Below are 24,513 nucleotides of genomic sequence, written 5' to 3'. Positions count from 1 at the left end.
AAGGGGATTAGAAAAACAAAGACTCCAAGACAGGAACATGACCTTTAGGATATAATAGGATTAGCCCACCACCATTAGAATACTAAAAGGGTACACTCAAGCTCAGGTCAAAGTACATTGCACAGTAACAGGAACAACCTCAAATACAAAGCCCAAAGAAGGTATAAAAACCCATCAACTCCTAACTCCATTTTGTCAGTCACCCCAGAAACTTGCTGCATCATTGAAGTAATTAAACAAACAAGAACCTTCTTTCCAAACAGCCTCAATTTTATTTCCAGTGTCTTAGCCTCCATTTTGTTTACTCCTGGCTTGGACTGGACCTGATGATCTTTCTTTCTTTCTTTCTTTCTTTCTTTTTCTTTCTTTCTTTCTTTCTTCTTAAATTTTCTTTGTGTTACCATTTTTACAAATACTTTTAGAGCTGTTCCATTATAATATATCATATAGCAATTGAAGTGACAAAACTGCCATCCATACTGTTGGTGTCCCAATTTAAGAATAGCTAGAGATTTAGCTGGGTTTCATTTTTTTTTTCAAGTGTATTTTATCCTTTTTCTTAATTTTTTTAAAAAAATATTAACTTGCAAAAGTACAAAGTTGACAACTGACAACTAGTTACATTTACTACATTTATTTGCAACCATAGATTTTAGCAAAATTCATATAAAATTACAACAATCTATATCAGTTTAATTCATACCCCCTACAATTAATAGTACTGTCAAAATTGGCATTCATTATCTTCCTTATGGCCTTTTCAAACAATACAGCTTGTTTTCTTTTATTGTACATGTTTATATAGGTCAACTTGAAATAGACTTTTTTTCCTATGCCAGATTAAGCTGGGTTAACAAAAGCATAATAAATCTACTATGGCATAATAAAGGCATAATAAATCTACTATTGGTTCCTAATATAATTTGCAATGGATCAAATCTTTCACCTATTACAAATACATAAAATGATGTATAATTGGCAATCCTTTTTACCTTCCAACAAATAGGCTGATAGTATTGTCAGAAAGCAAAGTTGTGTGAAAGCTTGTCTTAGGGTGATGGGATGTGAGAGATGTAAATAAACGATATTCCTTTTCCATCTTTAAGAAATCAATATTAATTAGCCAACTGAAGCTTGTGTATGTGCTCTTTATCTTCTCTAAAATCTTTAAATAGTTATGTTTAAATAATAATACTCTTTAAATAAATGCCTCAGTAATGTATGGTAATTTATTCAACAATTGTTGACCTACTGGAAATTGTGAGAATAATTTTAAACACAAATCTGCTCATCAACTACTGTTGAATTTTTTGTGGCTGCATTGCCTTGCCAAATAAGTGTTGGGTATGAAAATTTGTCTCCTATATGAAATTATTGTTTTTTCTACCCCTATGCACATCAATGGATGGCCCCCTTCTAATTTCAATACCACTGCTATTGTACTTAAGGGTAAACCAGAACTTATGTCACAAATTTGTCCTGGACCATCTCTAATTCCTCTGGTTCACTTAATCCTCAGATTGGGATTCCCTATGTCTACTATGAGATCTCATATTCTTGCACATTATTCTTGCTATTACATATTTTCCATGATAATGTTTAATGAAATGGACACTCAAATGTGTGAATGACCTCACTTATTCTACCTTCTTAAAATCTAGGATTATTTGCCAAAAGGCTAAAGTCTCCTTAAGCCTTTTGGCAAATAATATGATGGCTTCAAATAATTTATTTACAGCTATTCTTTTAAAATAATTGCCACATTCTGTTAATAGTCTCATTCCAATTAATGACTGACAACAAGTCAAATTCCCATGACTGCCTGATAAACACAGGTGGACAGAGGAATATATTTTCTGCAAGTGGAAAGAAATAGTGTTGATTACAGTGTAAACTACACTAACATATTATGAAAAACATTACAAAATAAATGAATTAAAAACTACAGATTTTTTGTTAGGTGCAATTTAAACTATATTCTTAAATCTTCACTCATGAAGAAACAGTGTGGTGGGGGGGGGGGCAAACTTGAGGTTGTGCAGAATTTCCTGGTTTGCACCCCAAAAGCCATCACTGCACCCATTCTATATCAGTCATGCAATTACTGCCCCTCAAGCAAGCACTTAATTTCTAATGTTTGTTTTGTTTCATGCCCTAAGCTATTTCTTTCCCTGCTTTATTTAAATTAACTAATATCCTCACTCCTTTTTCTATTGAATAAAAGACATCTTCAATTTTCAAAACTGAGTTTCTGCTTCTTCCAATGCAAATGAAAGCATCAGGAATGAGAGATTCTTATAATAATTAGGATTTGGACAAAGACAAGATAAATCATAAGGACTGCACATTTTCACTTAGTCCATGTAAATATTGCTGCTCACTTAGCAAAGGTAGGACTTTGTACAAGATTGTTTTTCCTTGACTGGGGAGTCTTTCTTTTCACAATCTATTGGAGGTGTCATGTGGTTTGCAATTGACAATGACAGTGCCAATTTTCTAAGATACAAACAAAAATTACATTGCTAAGGAAGTTAAACAGCAAAACTTTGAAATGTGATCAAAATCTAGATTGCACTGGCCCCTAGAGGTTAACAAGAAATGTTGCTAATATTTCCTCATGAAAGTCTTTAGGATAGGAAAAAACAGCCTTTGTTCTATCTGAAGTATCTATTTTTATTTCAAATCTGCACAGCTCTACGTTAATTTATATAATATACTGTCTTTTCCTATGGGTTTATTTAGCTTGGAATTGTCTAATTAAATGACATTATTGTAACTCTTCACTTCTGATGGAACTATTTTCTTGCTCTATGTAAAGATAACAGAGTAAATGCAGCTTTACAGTATGCAAAAATGTCACCAATCTATTTTCCCAGCATTTAATTTTTATTGAATCATCTACTAATAATAACTAGCTGAGACACCATTAAATTATATTCTATCATTGGCTCTTGGACAACATATTTGGCAGTCACTACCTCAAGTGACTTTTATTGTTCCCAGGCTTTCAATTTAAAGACGAAGTCCTCATGAACTGTTTTTATTTTCAATAACATTACAGCATCTACACATTCCTATACAATAAAAATTCAGACTAATTGCAGGTTCCTTGCTTTACTGATTTAAAAAGCCAAAGGTGAGATGGTGGAAATGCACATTCTGAAATGGCTAGAGCCAATGAGGTATCTTAGGAGGTATCTTCTGAAGACTCCGAAGATACCCTCATTTTGTTATCAAATTACAAATCCCAAAAGGTTGAGAGAAGATAATATAGCTGATCAAACTTACACTGTAACAAAATAATGGGTTTGTCCAGACACTTAAAACTACAATGAAATATTCTTGGTCATGGGTTGTTTTTTTCTTATTAAGCTATCACCCTCGGCCTTTCCTCTTTAGTCATTCCACTTTAAAGAAACTGACAGTGTGTGGAGTTTTCTGTTTAAAAAATGTTATTCATAACATATCTACATTCTTCAGTAGAAGGAAAAGAAAGACTTCATCATGAAAAATTTGGTAAGCTTTTTAATGGCAAGATAGTGATGCTGAGCTACATTTTTTGATTTTATGCTCAGGCATTAGGAGAAGGCAACATGGACAGGATTTTGTTGAACGAGCACTAATTTTAAGCAGGTTAACCAATATCCTTCTTTTTTTTGCAATATATTTTACAGGTTTTCAATCTCTAAATAATAATAATCACACTGAAGGATTACTCTTAAAAGGTATTCTTTTAAAAAAGGAATCTATAGCTCTCCAAATGTTGCTGAACTACAATTCCTAAAACACAAAGATGCCAACAAATGATGAAAACCTGCCTCCCTTCCTTAAAATTATAAACTTGAATATGCAAAGTATTTTTGGATTCTAGTTAATCAAGGATGTATCTAATTATGCTGAGGTAACTACTCTGTGTATCATAGGTCATCTTGTTAAAACATAAAGAATTCAGATATATAAAGAGCACCTTCTTGTGCATAAATATTCAAAAGCTTTTGTTGCACTTTATAACTTTAATGCACTTATTTGTTGAAGGACAGTTCCAGCAATCCTCCACCAGCCTGGACAATAGTTGAGAGTTGTTCTTCATTCTTGTGACAGAGGTGCTTTTCTTTTTCCATGTCTTTGTGCTTGGATCAATACATGTATTATAAATAAAAGATAAAGTCAATCAAAACCAACCAATAGTTAAGTCAAATTTGAAAACTGAGATCTTTGAAGTGCAGCAATACCGCTATTCATTGTCAAATAGCATAATAGAAAGGGAAACCTGAAAAAAAAAAACTCGCCGGTCAATAATCTTATTAAGCTGTTTCTTCTGGTGCCTTCTCAATGATATTTTCAGATCCAAGACAGTTCCTCTATCTGTTGCAAGCTAATGAGTATTTTCCATAATTTTTCTAAGAAAAATGTTACTCTCAAATCTGCCTTGTAGTTTCTTAGTTTTTTTCCGCTGAGAAAAAAATACTTTTTTTTAAACTTTATTCTCAGGGTGCTTGACATTTTCTTCTGCATTTCTTTTAATTGAATTTACTTTATTGTTGCTGATGAAGGATGCTTCTTTTCTCTCACACATCTTTCCGTAATCCTGAAATAACCCTGGATGTCCACATTTTCCAATCTGACAAAGCTCAGTGGAGTTCTTTCATGTCTTCTTCCCTTAGAATTTAACTGAAGCATGGAAAGACAGGGAAGGCTGCAGGCCAGTGAAGATATTATCGGACAATGAAAGAGAGGACATTCACATTTACTCCTTGGCCATCCTGCAATGAAGTAAATCTAAGAATATCACATTCCAACCATGAGATTTTTGTCAAAATCCAATTATCCTTTGAAAGAAATTTCAAAAGCAAAGTTTCTTTCATTAAGAGAACTGATAGGTAAGAATTGTAGGAAAAAATTTTGGCATGGAAATTTTTGCATCTTTTGAAAGAATACAAAATTAATTATAACTAGTATGAAAATGGCCAATCACAACTATTCTACATTCTTTACAAAGGGTTTCTATATTAAAACATCAGTCTTACCGAATAAGCCCATCAAAATGCAAATTACAGATCAGTATCTTCCCCTTTTTCCCCCCTGGCTCTGCTGTTGAATGGATTATGGGAAGGGAACAATGGAAATCACAGGAAAATAGGTCTGTCAGAACTGTTACACAGAAAAATCTGTATCACACAATAAAGAGGTTCAAACAGAAGTTCTGTTTGCACATGCATTGCAAGTTTTGCACATGTATACAGGTAGTCCTCAGGATACAACTGGTCATTTCAAAGTTATTGCAGATTGCTATATAAACCTACATAAAAAGGAATCAGCTTCTTGCTGCTGGCTGTATGCTGCATAGGTTGTGCTCTAGCTGGCTGAACTTTTTGAGTTGAACTTTTTCTTCAGCTCCTCAATGAAAGCAAGATGCAAAAATATTTTTTCTGCTTGCTTGCTTTCTTGTCTCTGCTCTTCAGCTTGGTAGTTATTCATCATGGTAAGTAACTTACTGATTTTGTCACCCTTTTTCTAGGCATGCAGTAAATTTAACAAACGAGATGGTTAAAAAAGATTGAGATTGGAGGGCAGAGGTGGAGTTTAGTTCCAACATTAATGGGGAGGAGGGGGCAGATCAACAAGTCTTGTTCCTCCCCCGCTTTTTGATATTTTATTGAAGAAATGTGGGTTTCTGAAGGAGGGAGAGGTTAAGCAAGGAAAATATTTTGGGGAGCTCTTCCTGGGTTTCCCCCAAACCCTAGCAAGAGCCTGGAGATATTTACAATCTCACACTGGCTAGCTGTTCAACAAATCTGTTCCTCTACTGGCTTTTTGATGTTTTCTTTATTAAGCATGACTTAATTGGCCAAACACTGAGACTTGTTTGAAAGCCTCTCTAGCAATGGAATGTGGCACTCGGCCCTACTAGAGCTGAATTCTTTCCCCGTTGGGATGTTTTGGGGTTTACAGAGCTTTTTGCTGCTTCTGTTCCTCCTTTATGGACCTAGCTCAAGCTCCATTACAGTCTGAGGACTACCTGTAACTAGCATAAAAATATAGTTTGACAAAGAATTTCCTAGGCATTTAACTGGAACTTCTGATCCAAGCATTACCCAAGGACATCTGAGTTGTTCCTTCTTGGAACTTTTTTTCTTGGATGAACCGTTAATGAAGACAAAGAGACACAGCACCACTATAAATGGAGCAATTGCCAAATAAATCCTACTTCTGAAAAAGGGCTTCTGATGAATCTTATTAAGCATTAGTGAGGAAACAACATGAGCAGTATTAGTTCCCTTTGGTGACTCTTCCCTCCTCGATGGGAGAAAGCAAAGGGAAGTTGAAAAGTAAATTGTTGTGTCTCAAGAAGCAGAAGAGAAAAATCAAAGAAGACTAAGCTAGCAAAGAACAGACCAATCCAAGCAGAGAATAAAATGTAGCGCAAATCCAAGTTTAGACAAATAGTCAGATATGGTTGTTCAGTAGGGTAACTGAATCAAAGGTTTTCTTCTCCCTCTGCACTTTTTTCTTGTCATGTATCTTTCAGATTCTCCACCAATTATCTTTATTTATCTGTTGAATTGTTGCATGCATATGAAATTGCTTTGAAAGTTCAATATTCTAATAAACAATATACAATAAAACATTTTAAAAATTGTTGGATTTATTTGCTGCCTATCTCACCATGAGGTTACTCTGGGCAACTTACAACAATAGAAACAGAGAAATGAAAAGAAGTGTAAACATAACAATAGCAAAATAATGAAACAATAAAATAAACAATGAAATGAACAATGGTCTGGGGTGAAGCAGGAAACGCAGAGGTGGGGCCATGCCATCAATCCAGCAACCACCTCCAGTATGGAACTCCCCCATTGGGTTCCCAGGCCAACTGGCAGAGCCAGGTCTTCAGGCTCTTGCAGAAAGGGTGGGGGCAGATCTCACCTGGGGGGGGTTTTAAAATGTTCCATGTTCCTATGTTAATCATTTCTCACAATTAGCTAATTTATATTATTTTGGGATGACAATTGTAATGCAACATAGTTAAAGGGCTACGGAAAATACTTCTGGTTGATATCTAACTACAAAACCTTGAGACATTGTGGAAACTCAAAATCAGTGTAGGGAAAGGTCACTGGATTCTCTCATGCCTTGGTACTAATAGAAATTCATCTTAGCTCATATTTGCTACAGAGAATTAATGTTCCTATTATCTATTCCTCTCTTCAATAAATGCAGTGCCCAAATATAAAACCTGGATGTATTTAGCACTGCTTAGTTTAAAGGCTCTAGCTTTCAGTAAGAATTAGATTACAGAAAGTTGTAACTTGTACCTAATTAGAATTTTCTTCTGCAAACTCTTAAAACTTTCCTTCAAACTCCTCCTTTCTTTCCCACTTTGTAAAAATCTTATGGTTATTTACTGATCAGCTCAGGCTGTTATGCAATATTGGTTGATATCAATGAATGGACAAAATATCACAACTCAGGAAATCTTTCAGTAATGACTGGACATATTTTGCAACAGCATTTTCAAATACTGTACAGGTAGTCTTTGACTTAGGACTGATTGTTTAGTGGCCAAAGTTATGATCCTCCAAAATGACCCAGTTCTTAAGTTCTGACAGCCCCCCCCCCATCATGTAACAGCACTTCATGTGCTTGGCCCACATTTTATAGCCATTTGTACCATCCTGCAGTCACACAACCGTGATTTACATTTTTGCCAAAAGCATTTACTTCCAGTTTTTGGCAAAAATACCCCATAGTGAACAATGAGTTTGCTTAAAAACCATGGTGATTCACATAACAACTGACACAAAAAAGGCTGTAAAATTGGGTGAGTCAGTTGACTTATGACCATAATGGACATAATGTTTGTAAGTCAAGGACTACTGTATGTCACTTTTTTCCATTCTTAAAATGAATGTAAATATATATTTATTGAGAAATTAAAATGAGGCAAAAATGCTTCCTGTTTTTAGTGTATCCATCCTGGTTATCAAACATATCTGTTTCATCTTTGTACTCTTGATTCTATTTTGGTCACATGTATGCGGGGCCACCAGATCTTCTAGGCTGAAGAAATCTAGATGCTCCCTTTGCTATGGTCTAATATAGGAATTCTGGGAGTTGAAGTCCACGAGTCATAAAAGAGCCAAGGTTGACTACCCCTGGTCTAATAGATATCTGGTTTTTCATAGGCCAGATATGATAGTACTGTATAACTGAATTTTGAGAATATATAGCAGATAAGTAGAAAGCTTGCTAAGAGCTTATTTTCATACTGGCTTTGTTCAAATGTTACACTTGCCATGACTGCACAGTTGTCCTAACTATGAAGCATACAGAACATAAGCTAATCATATGGATTGGATTCACAAATACTAGTCAATAAAGTACTTGGCTAATTTGTAGTTCTAGGTCCTTAAAAAAAACAGCTAGCAGGTAAATTTATATCACTTCCTAGACAGAGTATGATTACATGTTACTTTTTCTTCTAGTGCCCTCCTCCTAGTGTTAAATAGAATCCACGGATTTAAATTCAAAACTTTATTTCAGAAGTTTAAAGCTACTACGTTATGTTTAAAAAACTTCAGACAGATGTGAATGTTAATAATAAAATGAATTATCCAAAAAGCTCAACTCTACTTTGATTATTCTGAATTGTTAAATAACAAATGATCAAAGGACAAGAATTAACTTTTTTAAATGTCTCAAATGTGTGTATGTATGTATACACACACAAAAAAATTGACAGTGAGATGATTCACAAATCATGCTGAACTACAATGCTGTTAAAAGTTTGGATTAGCCAAGCTACTGTTTACAAACCATGGCTATACAGACCATACTGCAACATGTGAACCCAACCAGTAGTATATGTTTTTATAGAAACAGGTAATATAGACGATTCCTATTTTAATAGTGCTCCCTACATGAAAACTTGCTTAACATAATCTAAGACTTTCTTCTTAGCTGAATATATGGGTTGAATTATTAAACTATGATCAAGAACATAATTAGAAGTAAATCTTATTGCATTAAGTAAGACTTACTTCCTGTATGCATCTGAAGATTTACAGTGCTAATTTGTTTTAGAGACCAGACATGGAATATAAACAGTGTTGAAGACAGTAGCAAAAAGCAGTGTGGTATACTTTATTTTGATATTTTAAGCCATTCATTCTCTCTCAGCTCACCCACCATAGAGAGTGGCAGTTATGGGGAAAATAGGAGACAGGAAAATTAAGAATGTTCACTACTTTGAATCAGGTTTAAAAAAATGGGGATAGGGATAATAACCTTTAAAATAATCTTCAGCAGCAACAAATTCCAGAAGAAAATACTATCCACAAAAACCTTTTTTTGAAAATAGTCTTGGCAGAGACAATGATATCAATCATTAGAAATTTTAAAATATATCTTTGTTTTGTAAATATTGAGAATATTCTTTTTCTTCTTGAAAAGTCATAAAGATGAACAGCTATGCTTATTTTATTTAGGAACCCAGCTGTGGGTTATATCTGGATAAAGAGGTGAATTCATTTTGATTTTGATCAAATATTTTTGTCCTTTTTTAATATGGAAAACTGTTTTTAATAGTTGGTAAATTTACTGAGAAAGCTACAGAGATACAACTTTAAAAATTGTTTACATTTTGTAAATGCTGACATCACATATTCAAGAACTTTGAACCAAGTGATATAAACAGGGATTATGAATGTAACATTGACATGAGGTATCAATTATACCAACTGAAATGCAGAAATCAAACCCAGGTCTTAAAAAATAGATAAAACTGTTGGTTAGGAGCTGCCTAGATATATAGCTGGATTTATGCTGCCATAAAGAAGGAAGCCCCTTTTATATATTAGAACAGTGTTTCCCAAACTTGACAATTTTAAGGCATGTGGACTTCAACTCCCAGAATTCCACAGCCAGCGTTGCTGGCTGTGGAATTCTGGGAGTTGAAGTCCTCATGCCTTAAAATTGTCAAGTTTGGGAAACACTGTATTAGAAGATGAAAGGTAAGGAGCCGACCAAGAGGCAGTGGACAACCACCCTTTAAACACTGAGGGATGACACATTTGATTAGCTATGGAAGAATCAGAAAGACAGTGACAATAGAAGAGCTGCTTCTAAAAAGTGTCATAATGCAAGAAAGTGATGCAATGCATGGAATGGTGCCAGTTACACTATCATCCATGAAATATTGCATTGGTTATGTACTACATGTAGTTCAACATCAGCTCAGTAGAGAACTCCCAAATCTGCAATTGATTTATAGATTTTCTACTCTATAGGAAGTGAGTGGACCTGGGAGGGATAATCTGGCATCCTTTTTGGGCCAATGATTACATTTGGAACTTGAAAACACACTGTAGAGCTCCCATAAAATCAGCATGTTTAGTCACAAAACACCCTTTTACCAGAAGGTAAGTTGATGATATTATTCCCAAGACACTCTCAACTCAAGTTTGCATTTTTTTCCCTAGGCAAGCAGAAACATTTCTGAAGAAAAAATCTTGGTTGCATCCATGCACTATTTATATTTTCTAATCATTATATAGGGATAAATTAGAATTATGTTAACAAAATAAAATCAGTCAGGGGAATATTAAATCTTATGAGTATTAACAGTAGAATTCCCAGGAAGTCTGCCGTCTAGTCCTGACATTAGATACTGAAAAGTTCTATATTAAGATTTCTCCAAGCCTGATATTTACTAAAAGACAAACCAATAATAGATTCCTCATGCAAAGCAGTCACAAAAGATAATTTTTACTCACTGCCACCTCTTGTATATATATATTTAGAAGATAAGGAGTAAGTCTATATTTTTAATTTACTTTTTTAAAGCAAGATTTGACTGCTCTTTAGAAGGCCAGATCCTGAAGTTGAAACTCAAGTATTTGGCCACCTAATGAGAAGGGAGGACTCACTGGAGAAGGGCCTAATGCTGGGAAAGATTGAGGGCAATAGAAGAAGGGAGGACGACAGAGAATGAGGTGGCTGAATGGAGTCACTGAAGCAGAAGGCGTGAGCTTAAATGGACTCCAGAAGATGGTAGAGGATAGGAAGGCCTGGAGGAACGTTGTCCATAGGGTTGCAATGGGTCGGACACGACTTCGTAGCTAACAACAAGAACAAAAGCAAGATCTGAGTACGTATTTGATAACAAAAATATATAAAACAGATCGATGTCAGTTCTGTTTTGCCTCTTGCCTTTAAATTAAAATTTTCAGAAAATTTTTATTTTAACAAAAACCTGCATAATATTCATGAACTGTTTAATCTATAAGGATCCTTCTGCAATAATTAAATAACTTAATTTATCTATTGAGTATTCTGGCCAAAATTAAGTAAATATGATTAGACATTGGATATAATGCCTGTTCTCTCCTACCTACACTAATACTCGTCTCCATCCACATGTTAGTCCCAATTATAATTGGTACAGCCTTCATTAGTGTTATGCATTAGTGTTATTGCAACTTTCAGTATTTTCCAGCTAGAGTCCATAATAATTCTTGGAACTGCAATCAACATTTACATTGTAAATGTTGTACGTAGACTGTTACTATGAGCATGAATTTTTAACAAAGGTTGCAAATAATTTAGAAGCCAACTATGAGGAAACATGGCCTGAGTTATAATAATATATCAGTGTTAAACCAAAATGAAGGAAGGAAAGGAAGATGTTTTCAGGAGATGGATAAAAATGTATGGCATCTCCCAAGGCTTTTAGGAACTGGTAACTGTTGTCGGTGAGCTGAGCACTGCAGAGTTTAAGTCGAGCATATTAAGAAGGGTTGGGCATGACAGGAATTTGGGAAACCACTTTCACTTTTCAGCAATCATGATCATTGTAAACTGCAAGAGTTGAAAAAAAGGACACATACAATTTTGGAGCTGGAGATAGTGCCTCTGTTACAGATTTTAATAAAAATAATAAATCCCTGTTTAAATATTTCCAACAAAAGTTAGGGAGACTTGGGAATGCATTGTTTGATGGCATGCTATCAATTTGAAACATGATCCTTAATCTGTAATATTTCTTTAAAAACAAAAGTGAGAAAGCACACACAGAGAGAGAGAGAAAGAGAGAGAGACACACAGAGAGAGAGAGAACCAAAAGTGCTGATTGCATTTATTCTCTGCATGGATGGTCCTTGGTAAGGGCCTGCAAGTATTTAACACACTAACCTGTTCAACATTCAAATCACATTAAGATCAGTGAAATGTTAATCCTTCTATACAAACAAAAATGATAATATCAACAACAAAAAAAGACAAGTCCGTGAGAGAAAAAAAAATCAAAGTTAACAATGGCAGAATGCTACCAAGACAACATCATAAAATATTAACTGAAGCAGGAGTTAATTCACGCCACATCTTAGCAAAGCTCATCACAGACTTTCAAAAATAATATTGCTGTTTTATTTTTAAACTTTGGGTTTGGGTGTCAGGTTTTCCAGTAGGATGTGCTAATTCAAAAATGCTAATGCAGAAGCATAAGACCCCACCTGGTAAGATAATATATATTTTAATTCCTCTGAATATTACTGCTGACTGACACCCATCTGCTGGGGATCAGCTTCGGCCTCATCTTCTTCCACATCTGCATGATATTCTTCAAAGGCATCATCTACATCTGGAAGCCCCAATAGCTATTTGTAAAGAAGGAAGAAATAAACTATAAGTGTAATATGAAATAATGACATGAGAAGTATAATTTATACTCAAGAGCATACCTGAAAAAAATATTTGTGGAATAATATATTTCAATTTAAAATGAAAATAAGTGTCAAGTAAGTGGCTTGCAGACACTGATTTAATATTTTTTATTTAAAGGAAGCAAAACTAGACTAGATTCTATTTGAAGGCACTTCCAGACAAATTGCCTTTCTCTCTCTGAATCTAGCTTTTAATAAAATGAAAATGAAAACTATTTTGACCAGTTCTGGAACTCTTTTGAATAGAAAGATGAAAGTTTGGCTAAGTCATAACTGGCGGAAAAACATCAAAAAGAACCCACGAACTTGCTTGCAAAATTTCAACATCTATTAGTTAATCAAGGCTTCTAAAATCTAACTCTGTAATTATCTGTTTCAGAAAAAGTTAGCCAAGAAAGAAGGCAAAGATGGCATGGTTGAGGGAAGTTTGCAAGAAAACAGATAAGTGTTTGTCTCACACCAATCTACTAACATAGGTAGGATCATTTGAGGAATTATAAGACTACTTACCTTCCATGCTATTTGTACCTGGAAAATATTTTATTATTTTGGAATAAATAAACCACAAAGAGCTAGAAAATTATTTTGTTAATCTATTTTGACTGTTTTTAGAAGTATGGAAGGATAAAAAAAAATGAAGTAAACTTTTTTAAATGATTCAGCATGTACATTTTTTCTCAGTTTACGAGGAAAAAGAGTGCTTGTTCACCTATTTCTTCTGGTGAAAGTCAACACACTTATGTTATGAAATTTCATTAAAATAGTAGAAAATAGTTTCACTATAGAAACCAATATAGACATCCTGTCTGTAGTTCTTCAGACCCAACATTTACCCAACTTCACAATTTCCCATTTGGCTGGGGAGTCAGTATGGTCCATCTCTGCCCCAGCAGGGAGTCTGCAAAATGGAAGACCAGAGATGGAGAAAATATAGTGATGCTGTTGAAAATAAACATTTATTTTTGTGTATTTTGCCAGACAGCTTATGAGAAGTAGAAGAAATATATCATGTTCACCTACTGTACTGGATCTAAAACATTGGAAAAGAAAATGTGCACTTACAGGTCTAAATGATTTGAAGACTTTTTCCAGAATTTCATGTAGTGTCTTTTTACCACAAGAAGAAATGTAGTCCTGAGCCAACTGCAGAAAAGGTAAGCAATCCTCACTTTCACTCCAGACATGCTGAAAGACAAAACAAGGGTGATGAACCAGAAATGAAAAATTACAAATAACAATATAAAATGTTATTTGAAACTCTGAAAGAGGAAGATGATATTCTGATGCTCCAGATGTTGCTGAACAACAGGTCCCAGCAACTCTAGTCAGCATGGCCAATAATAAAGGATGCTGGAAGCTGTTGTTCAGCTATACCTGTAAGGTCATGGGTTCTAATATGATCTACAGAGAGTATCATGAAGAAAGAAGTTAAAACCCTGGCACTATGAATCCCCCATTCAACCTTCTCTAGTTTACTATTACTATATTATAATTACATTTAAGTCCTACCTTTTCCATGAATAATAGCTGCAATATACACACAGGAAATGCGAAAAAGATATTTCTGCACATGTAGACTATTGTGTGACAAGAGAATGTATACCTTTCACCTATGCACAGGGCTTTTTTTGTCATAGAATGCCCAGAGCGGAGTTCCGGCACCTTTTTTGGATGGAACCTTGTAGGGTAGGCAAGGCAGGTTGTATGACATGTGTGAGTTCTGGCACTTTTTTTTTTCAAAAAAAAAAAAAAGCACTGCCTATGCAACATGCAAACTCCTTCCTTGCCCATAACATAGCAGATGGACAGGAAACAACTAGGTTCAATGCACAACATTGGCGCTGTCAAGCAACTACCAAGGACTCTCAGCCAAACCCCAGAGCCTCTTGAACCTGCTGATGCTCCTTCTGTTCTTAGCAGTTGAATGCCTGTCCTGAGTGAACAAGTTGTAAGAGTTTGATATTTCTCTTGGCCTTTCCATTTAGTCCCCATTAAGCAAAAAGTGCAAATCAACTTTAAGTAATGAGTAATGCAATTAACTGGAATACTTAATTAAATTACACTTGCAGGTAGAACAAGTGTGGTGCAGGGGGAAAAAACCCTCCTAAGCCAGTGAGGTGCTAAGAGATTTTGTCTATTCACAACAAAACTGATTGTGGACCATTATTAGTTACAAAGCACCAATTTATCAGAAGATGATTGACTATGCCTCTCATCAAAACACTCTAATTGTCATTCCCTTTTGTTAATTTTTTAGCAATTATTCATGCTTCAAACATTGGGCTACAATTGCCATATTTTTTATTTTTTTAGGAAAGCTCCATGATCTTAGCTTGAACTTGCAATTGCAAATCATTTTTTTAAAAAAATCTAAAATGCCATGCATGGCAATAAGTTTGAAGGGCACCAATGAAGGCAGATCTTAAAGGCACACATTTTCAAAGACTCAACCCAAGTTTAAAAAAATGAACTTGTTTAGTCACCTGTAGATTAAGTATTTTAATAAGATCATACCTTCCTAAGCTAGCACCTTCAAATATGTTGGATGATTTGATATGCTAGCTAGGAATTTTTGCACATTATGATTTCCAAATACTAAGAAATACAATTTAACTATGTTTTTTCAGATCTTGTATCAATCCATTCTATGCATACATCAAATAACAGCTCAGATTTTAAGATGCTCTAGTATGAATAATCTTATCACTGTTGTCTAAATGATCATCCAAAAAAATAAATCTAACCGAAGATGATCAACCCAAGGTTTGGCAGACTATGAACCACTGAATCCTAGAGTTAGAGAGCAAGTGCCACAGTGCCTCTCAGTGTGTCCGCATTCTCTATGGGCTGATCAATCTAATAAAAGTTCAGACACTATATCACTTAATGTCTGGAACATCAAGGTAGGACTTATTAGCATGCATCATGAGAGAGGCCAAGCTTTTTCAACACCTGACATCACTTCGAAAACGCAAGACCTCTGTGGGAGCAGTTTCAACACTCAAGAGACCTTCCAGACGACAGCAAATGGGACATTTTAGTTGCATTGTTCAGTAGTCTAGCTTGGCAAAAAGTGTGTGTGCAATAAATATTATATTTCAACTGATAATGGTTTGTATAAAAATAGAGGAGCAGAAGGAACGATAAAAATTACAAGGTTGGATTATTCTATTACATCCTACTATCATTATTTCTTGTGATAGGGCCTATACAGTATTACGCATTTGCCATCCAGTTCACAATGGAGCTTAAATATTTTAAGCAGACTTTCTAGAATTCATATTGTTTGCCTATTGGTAGATTAAAAGTGTATTGAGTTAACTGGTGGTGCAGTGGTTAGAATGCAGTATTGGAGGCTACTTCTGCTGACTGCCAGCAGTTTGGCAGTTGAGTCTCACCGGCTCAAGGTTGACTCAGTCTTCCATCCTTCCGAGGTCAGTAAAATGAGGACCCTGATTGTTGGGGGCAATATGCTGACTTTGTAAACCTCTTAGAGAGGGCTGTAAAGCACTGTGAAGCAGTATATAAGTCTAAGTGCTATTGCTATTATGTTTATAAGGTGTCTAAACACATTAGGAGTGAATAGAATAACATCTGTTCAATAAAACAATCACTGATGGCTCATCTACACCAAGAAAAACAGTAGAACTAAATATGTGCAAGTAAAATAAAGACAGTTTCCTTTTTGTTGTTGTTTAATCTTCTTTCATTGCCCTTTCCTTTCTCAGTTTATTTTCCCCAATCTATTGAATTTTAGATTGTAAGATTCTCAGACAGGGATTGTCTTTTTATGCTTTGTAAAGCCCATTGAGGGATGAATGAATAAAAATTCACATTGGAAAAGATTCCATTATAGTTCTGTAGAAAGCTGAAAAGGAAAAATAGTAATTAATCTACACTTGAAAGAGGAAGAAAAACAGCAACATGCAGAACTGGATATTTTAAAGAGTTAGAGTGAATCTTCTGGATTCCCAGATATAAACAAGGGCATAAATTATACCACCATCACCCCATCTAAATTGTATATTAGGACATTTATTTAAAGGTTCATAAACTACCCTAAACTGAAACTACAGCCATGAATTCCTTCCTTCCCCCTACTGTAGGATGGTGTAAGTGGACATCTTAGTTTGATATAGGACAAGTTCCATACTTTTTCTAAATCAAAAGCTGTGCTTTGTAGTGATTAATAGCCAGAATCTCATCCTGAAATTAAGCTGCAGTTCAAGACTTGTTCCTTAATAACCTAGGAACTTAGCACTCAAGTTCCGACAACAGAAAAAAGAAAGGAAAGCATCATGAATTATGAAGAGATGGATGAAAACCTGCAAGCTAACAGTGAATGAGATGGGAAGATAAGTGATAAATGTACAAGGGTTAAACACATTCACAGATGCTGAAAGAATGGAAAATTTAATGGTATATTATTGAAATAGCACTAGGTTAATATGTGTAGAACTAGTCACAGAATTAGTTGAAAGTCAGTAAAGCCTTGGGGAAAAAAATTCAATGTATTCAGCATTGAAACAAAAAGTATTTAAATCACTTTCTTTAAATGAAGGTAAAATGGTCATTTTGCTCTTGCCCAGAGTGTTTTCTGGCTTTCGTATCTAATTCTACAGCCCTGAGATTTCCTCAAGGCCTATGTGAATAGCAGTTAAGATCAACCCTACATGAATTTTTCAAGAACAGCCAAAAACAGTTAGGTGCTGCTTTTAAATTAAGAGAGAAAAGTAGTGCTTTTATTGAAGTAACAGTATTCACAGTTAAATACATAAGGTTGCTAACAAAGAGGAAAAAAAAGGAGGGGTAGTTTTGCTTCACCATAACAGCTAAAAAAAAGTAAACACGGTTAATTTTTTTCCCTTCAGTTAAAAACAAAACTGTATACCGTACTTAACTAAACAGAGCAGTTTCATGCCAAACTCCATTGAAAAAGGTACTACTGCACTCACCCAAACCTTCCCAAAAGGAAAAACAAAATCCACACACCATTGTGAATCCACTGAGGCCTCTAAAAAGCTCTATCCCTCCTAACCCCACTGACTCACTGCTTCTCCCAGATTCTGATGTTTTTATTTAAGAATCAGGCTACCCCAGAGAAGCATAACACCTTCGGCTCTTGTAGAATTTAACTAGAGTAATTTCAGTTAACTAGTTGCATATTTCCAAACAGAAGCTCACTAAGAAACACTCACTAGATAAAATCATGCTATGATGACACTATTATTATATCAAATTCTATATAAGCTCTGCTCCATTACTTTTCAAAAGGCCCAATATCATTGAGAATTTTTTTCACAGTAATACCCAATTCCACAGATAAATTTCTTTTTAGGATTTAAGAATTCTAACACTATGTTAAATTAATTTGCAAGGCCACAAATTATACTAAAGGTCAACAAGTCAGAGCCAGTCAAATTCTTTAATTATTTTTCCACTATCTGTTACATAACGAGTATTTAACTATTAGGTTTTCCTTTTTACACTTTAAATTAATCTGCATTTGTTTCAATAAAACTTGGTACACAATTTCCTTTAATCTTAGAACCAGGATCCCATGTCAATAGTTGCACTTCAAAAAGCAAGCAATGGTATGCAACAAAATTTAAATTTGATTTAACTACAGTTAAAATTAGAAACATTTTCAAAAGGCAATAGCTCATGTCATGTAATAATCTTCATCTCTTTTTACATTAAAGACTAAAATTCCTGAACCACCTTTGGAGACTTTCTGGCAATTATATCCAATAAGTGGACAGGCCAGATGTGGCCCATAAGTCATAGGTAATACATCCAACACAACAATCATGTAAGATACATTGGACAAAAAGATAGCGACTTTTCTAAAAAAAACCAAACAAACCCCATATTGTCAATATAGTGGATTTGTTAGACTGCATCTAAATCTGAAGACCTACATTGATTGATACCAAGAACTTGCAACCTTCTAGGTCAGGGGTAGGCAACCTTGGCTCTTTTATGACTCGTGGATTTCAACTCCTAGAATTCCTGAGTCGTAAAAGAGCCAAGGTTGCCTACCCCTGCTCTAGGTATTGTAACACACCCTTCAAAACTGGCCACTCAACTGTCATTCAAGGTAGCAGGAAAAACTTAAATATAAAAAAGACATACAGTGGATTCCTATTGCATTTATTTCTGCAGCAATCTCTAGGTGGTGTCCAGTTTTCAAAGTCTACAGAGATTCTCAATCGTCCAGACTCCAGGTCATGGTTATCTCAAAGGTGCTTTTTCAAAAAGGCCACTGGACTTTGTTTTCGTGAAAATGTTTTGCTTCTCATCCCAGAAGCTTTGAAAAAGCACCTTTGGAACTTTTAAAGTCTGTTTTCTAATTCAGCCCTTAATGGTTTTTATTATAAAGTTTATACTTAGCTTCTGAAGTGGAACATGCAGCTGAAATTAAAGGCAGACTAATGACCAGCAACCCTTTCCTTTTTACCCCTCCCTAAAGAAGAGTTCTGGGGAATCAAAGTTTGCAACTATTTTGTGATCCTGAGTTAGCTTAATATGGGTTTTATATTTTAACTTTCTAATTTGACTAGAGAATTTGGATTAAAGAGTAGATTAGCAGCTATGGAGCAAAATATAATAACTTGCCTTTTTCTGCTATAGGTTTGCTTTTTACCTCTATTATTATAAGAGAAAGGGTGGAACACTTGCTACTTTGGCAAACTAAGACATGCTGTTGGCAGAAAGTAGCTATCTCCTACCTGTGTCATGCTCTACAGGCAAGCAGACATGGTTGAGGAAGGCATGTCCCATCCTAAAATCATTTGCTTGTTTAGAATACTAAAGGCATAAAATCAAAAGCATTCTCCCACACAGGTTCCTTCAGAAAAAATCTTGGTGGGGGGGGGAAGAGGGAATATACATTGTTTCCCTCCCTCTCCACCAAGTCACCAAGTCACCAACTGATGCATGTGGGGGGGGGGATATTTACTATCTTCATCTTAATGTGGTCTAGAGCTGGAAAAAGAGTAAGTTTTAATAAGATGACTAGACTGCGGAGGTTTAGCTTTCTGGCAAAACATCTCTGGCCTTGCTCAAATATTATAGACAGCTACATTCAAAGTGACCTAACCACCATTAAACTCCATTCAAAAGTAGTGTGAAAACAGGCATGGCAAGAATTGTGCCATGTAGGGCATAGGAAATGTGAGTTTTCTTTCTTTGGTCTACTGTAGGATCCCATTACAATAACCGATCAGCTGCTTTTCAGGCTGATCCAGTTTTTTGCCCCAAGGATCAGTTTGAGACCTAGTGATCAAACAGGGTGAGCTGAATTTAAAAGGCCCAGACTTGCTCCCTATCAAAAGCAGACATTTAAAACAGTATCCAGGATTTGAAGTGGAGGCGGTAAATTCATGCTAATCTAAAGTGGTCAATAAGTGCCAGGCTGATCACACTCTGTAGAAGTCATTGACCAATTGTTAGTAAAATGAGTCAGACTGTATCCATGGCAAAACCTGTTTGGGGAGAAAACTCTTATTTTGATATTCAAGAATAGCTTAAAGCTACCACAGTTATGTGCCAGGCATCAGATGAAAATAGAAAAAGGAGGTTGCTAGGCCATGCTTGTGCTATAGATAACTGCAAATGGAGAAAATCATGCATTGAGTAACACTTGGGAACTCTTAGCTCTTCAGATAATATTCAGTATTCTTGAGAACTAATCATACTGTCTATTGATACTTCCATAACATACTAAACCAGTAACAGCTAACCAAGTAGTTTGGCCCAGACTGTTATACAAACCAAGGTCATATGGTTGAAAATGTTATGGAACAGGCTAATAAAGTACTTGGTTAACAGAGTAAACCAGTGTTTCTTAATCTTGACAACTTGATAATATGTGGACTTCAGTTCCCAGAATTCCTCATTCAGTCATGCTGAGGAACTCTGGGAGCAGAAGTCCACATATTTTCAAGTGGCCAAGGTTTAGAAAACCAGAATAAAATATGGTTTCCTTAGCCAAACTATGATGAACTCAGTCAATATCTGAAATTCCTTTTCTCAAGGTAACCCAGATATGCTTCTACTTCCAAAGCTCAAATTACATACTGGTGAAAACAATGCACTCTACATAACCCCTGAGACCCTCCTCTGGTACTCTGAAAGAACAGCCCTGAGGGGAGACAAATGCTAACCAGAATTTAGGATATCTTCTGAGAGAAGTAACAATCCTTAGCAAACAAGCAATGTTGTCTTTCACATGCTGAATGGATGAGTGGGAAAAATTACAGTAAACGGTTATGTTAAGCTGACACAATAGGCCATGATGTATACTATACCAAAACACAGACACACTTCACCATTTAACCTTCTAGGGCCAACATGAATAAAAAAGGCAGGTGACATTTCCACTGTGTTCTGGGGGGCGGGGGGGAGGAGAGAGAGTGTGGAATTATGCCTTCCTAGACATCTCAAAAATGATCCAGAGTAAACAGGACAGCGGTCCCTCTTCTAACCCATGGAAGGTTCTTCCATCTTCCCTCCCACTCGGTGTGGGTGGGGGGGAGGGAAGAAAGGAAAAACGTCTCTCCTCCGCCATCTCCACAAACAAGCGGGGAAAAGAGGAATGGGACTCGGAAGAAATCAAAAACCGCGAGCAGCCTCCCCGCTCCAGCCTTTTGCCCCGGTCAAAAAAAAAACGCTAGTTCCCGCTCGCTCGTTCACCCATCTCCTCTTCCTCTACTTACAAAATTGTCTTCGCATCCGTTCTCCGGACACAAGACATAGAAAGAAACGCCTGGGTCTGCGTAGAAATCCATCCTCCTCTCGGTCTCCTCCGTGGCAATAAGCTCAAAGGGGGTGTTGGAGCACCATTTATCCGCAACGTCAGCCAGCTGCTGGAAATCCATCCTCTTCTGTACTGGCGGCTGCCTTCAGCCTCCTCCTTCCTTGTCGGCGTGTGACTGTATCCGATTCTGCTCCCTTCGCCCGCTAGGAAAACGGGCAGTCGGCCCTTCTGTGGGCAGGGAAAAGGAAGGGTTACTGGGGGGGGGGAGTGCTTCAGGCCAGGGGCCTCCTTTGCACCGAGTGATTGTTGCCGCTTACTAGCTTAAGATTACTTAATAACTTCCATATATTGTTTACATACTGGGTGTAGAAGGCTGCTTGGCTCTATCTGTCGCTCGCTCGCTGTTTCTTCCCCGCCTCCTCCTGCTGCTGCCGCCGCCGCCTTTTCCTCTTCAGTGGCCGCCTAATATAGGCTCAGGGCAGCTGCGCTAAATTCTGTGTGGGGGTCAATTAACGGGTGTGGGTAAAAGCTGGATTTTGCCGGATCCTACTTGGATTTTAAAGGATCCACCCGTTTCTTCTCAAACCCGAGTCCTTCTGTTAAGCTCGCGAGCCTCATCCACCTCTCCACCTGCTTGAAGGCCCCTCCTACCAACTCGCAGGATAGTAATTCTTGAAATATTCTGTCAGCACGCATGCATAAAACCGGATATCTAGGTTCTAAAGGCCCTTGCCAATATTTGCATGACAACCCTTTTTCTCTACGCCGATTTTTGCTCCAAAATAAAAACCAAGTTGGGCTGCTTTTATTTCAAAACAATCGCATTCATGATCAGAGCCTTGCAAAAATCATAGTGAGCATTCTGGATCTTATCAAATCTAACCAAAGTGAGATTTGCATTTTCAAATATTAAGGTCTGCCCTTGATGAATTTCAAAACTAAAAATGTAAGATTGTTTTTTAGTTACACTCTAAGTAATGTAAAATATTTTTTTAATTCTAGTTTTGAAAAATATGTGCAGTCTGGCCTTAAGTTTTTTATGCAGAAGTCTCTATTTGACTAGCATTTAATGATTACTAAATTGGGAGGCAATATGTGTAAGTGAAAAACTATAACTTCCAGTAAAAGGAGAGGATTTGCTATTCAATCTCTCCCCCATCCTCCTCATGATTTTGTGTGATCCAAAGGCACACAACACTATGTTCGTTTTAGACATCAAAGTATGATCATGATGATTTGTAAAGTAGGTGTTTATTGTATTTTATGATATGTTTTATGTCCTTTCTTACATTAATCACTGTGATAAACTACTGAATGAATAAACATTAAGACAATCTCTATAACTGGACACTGTTACTAGGCAGAAATAATTTTAGGCTGTTCAGAACTGTAATGAAGGGATTTTTTTTTAATTGTCTTTCTTGGAATTTTTGCATCTTAATATGGTCAGAAACCTGTCTGTGATTTCATGTATTTGGCCTTCTTCTAGATAGAGTTTTATTAATGTAATGATTCTTGAACCTCCTCTTCCCCCATTGCTCAGCAATACATAGGACACTACTACATTTCAAGCCCTTCTGATATGCTATTTGCTCTCTTCCCCAAAATACTTGGAAACAGAGGTCACCTCCACAGGGCACCTGCAACAATTCTGGATTGGTCGTGCATTTGTTTAATCACATGCCACCATCTTTGTGAACAACACAGTCAATTCATTTCTGGCTCTACTACAACACAACAGGAATTGTTGGAATACAATTCTGAGTTGAAGCTTGAGGATAACTGGGTTTTGGTTTATATCTACTAAAGTAAACTACCACAGCACCACACTATCTTTGTGCTAATTTTTTTCTCATTAGGACAGAGAAGCAGCCTTCACAGCAAAGGATAATTTTATACTAATTTTCTCTTTAGTCTCAGCATCAGAACCAATTTATTAATGAAATGATTGGTGTTGTGGGAAGACCTAATTCATCTACTTGCTAATCTAGCCAGGTTAAAATGTCTGTTCTTCATCATCAGGGGAAAAAAGAATGTGAATGAATGTTCTTCATTATATTGCAACTTTTCTGTTGATTACCTGTACAGTTTGAAGCTTGCAGACTATTAAGAGTGTGTGTACTAGTTCATACTGTGAATTTTTTCTTGAATCCTACTGTTCCATGATTTACTTTACTGTATTAGGATTTATAAAATAAACCTGTGCAATGACCTCTTTCAACAAACCAACAACACAGTCAGATAACAAGGTGAACCTAGGTCCTAGAAGTTTCTACAAACCAGGTTGGTTGGCTATCTGACTTTAACTGCTGTAACTTATATATAAGCTAAACAAATTTCTGTTATGATTTTAAGCCAAAGAAAGCAGAAACACATTATCAAAACAGAAAGAACAGCAAACAAATAGTATATATTTGTTTCTGTCAAATGATTTCTGTAGCTAAAAATTTAGAAAAAAAATCTTATCATATTAATTACATATAAAGTTATGCTGATGAAGTTTGTCTCAGTGTCCTGGGCTCAGTCACTTGTCATAGTGCTTAACTGTTGAAGGCCTCTGCCTGCTCTTGTTATCCTTTATTATATTTAAACAGGGTTTGGGCTGGACTGCTGCTCAGGCAGAGGACACTTTCTAAATTAGATTGGGACTTTGTACTTATGTTCTTTTCAAGCCTCATTTTCTAAACAGAGCAGCTCAGTTCCTGCAGGTCAACATTTGAATTCTAGGCAGGTTAGGAATTATCTAATAATATTAACAAAAAATAATTTTATTTATCTTTCCTCAAGGCAACAAATGGAAGTCTATTTGTTTGAAACATCCTTTCAGGTAGATTTGCATATCACACTAAATCATGGTTTGTTGAACATGGTTTGCTGAATAACCCATTATCTTGAATTATGAATCACTCTAAGCCATGAATCATATTTATAAACCATCTGTCTGAGGACTGGCACCGGGCCGTGGCATGCTAGAAATCAGGCCGTGCAAACAAGTGAAGCCGTATTTGCAGGATGCAGGCAACATATGAA

The 24,513-nt window shown here is 36.0% G+C and overlaps 1 protein-coding gene across 2 annotated transcripts; it reads right to left on the bottom strand.

Annotated features, from left to right (window-relative positions):
• Positions 1 to 618: 618 nt before the first annotated feature.
• MTURN (maturin, neural progenitor differentiation regulator homolog) lies at positions 619 to 23,834 on the bottom strand. 2 transcript variants are annotated; one of them, XM_039336256.1, is made up of 5 exons: positions 21,844 to 23,834; positions 21,443 to 21,711; positions 13,785 to 13,907; positions 12,513 to 12,656; positions 619 to 4,696 (listed from the first exon to the last, which is right to left on the bottom strand). In XM_039336256.1, the coding sequence occupies exons 2-4, from the start codon at positions 21,602 to 21,604 to the stop codon at positions 12,549 to 12,551; spliced, it is 393 nt and encodes a 130-aa protein (XP_039192190.1). In that variant the 5' UTR covers positions 21,605 to 21,711; positions 21,844 to 23,834; the 3' UTR covers positions 619 to 4,696; positions 12,513 to 12,548. The 2 variants fall into 2 exon arrangements, with proteins under 2 accessions (XP_039192190.1, XP_039192189.1); XM_039336255.1 differs by having other exon boundaries at positions 619 to 4,763; positions 21,844 to 23,826.
• Between the last annotated feature and the right edge of the window lie 679 nt (positions 23,835 to 24,513).

Source organism: Crotalus tigris, unplaced genomic scaffold, assembly GCF_016545835.1.
Source record: "Crotalus tigris isolate CLP2741 ecotype Arizona unplaced genomic scaffold, ASM1654583v1 scf7180000017666.27876245, whole genome shotgun sequence".
In the NCBI taxonomy this organism is placed as follows: Eukaryota; Metazoa; Chordata; class Lepidosauria; order Squamata; family Viperidae; genus Crotalus; species Crotalus tigris.
This window is presented reverse-complemented; position numbering and strand designations above follow the sequence as displayed.

What these genes read in the sequence shown, in the direction of transcription:
- MTURN (XM_039336256.1), bottom strand. Translation starts at nt 21,604, where the DNA reads ATGGATTTCCAGCAGCTGGCTGACGTTGCGGATAAATGGTGCTCCAAC. An exon ending in ACGGATGCGAAGACAATTTT is followed by an intron (nt 13,908 to 21,442) that starts GTAAGTAGAGGA and finishes TTTGTCTTTCAG; the next exon opens with CATGTCTGGAGTGAAAGTGA. An exon ending in TCTTCAAATCATTTAGACCT is followed by an intron (nt 12,657 to 13,784) that starts GTAAGTGCACAT and finishes CTTTACAAATAG; the next exon opens with CTATTGGGGCTTCCAGATGT.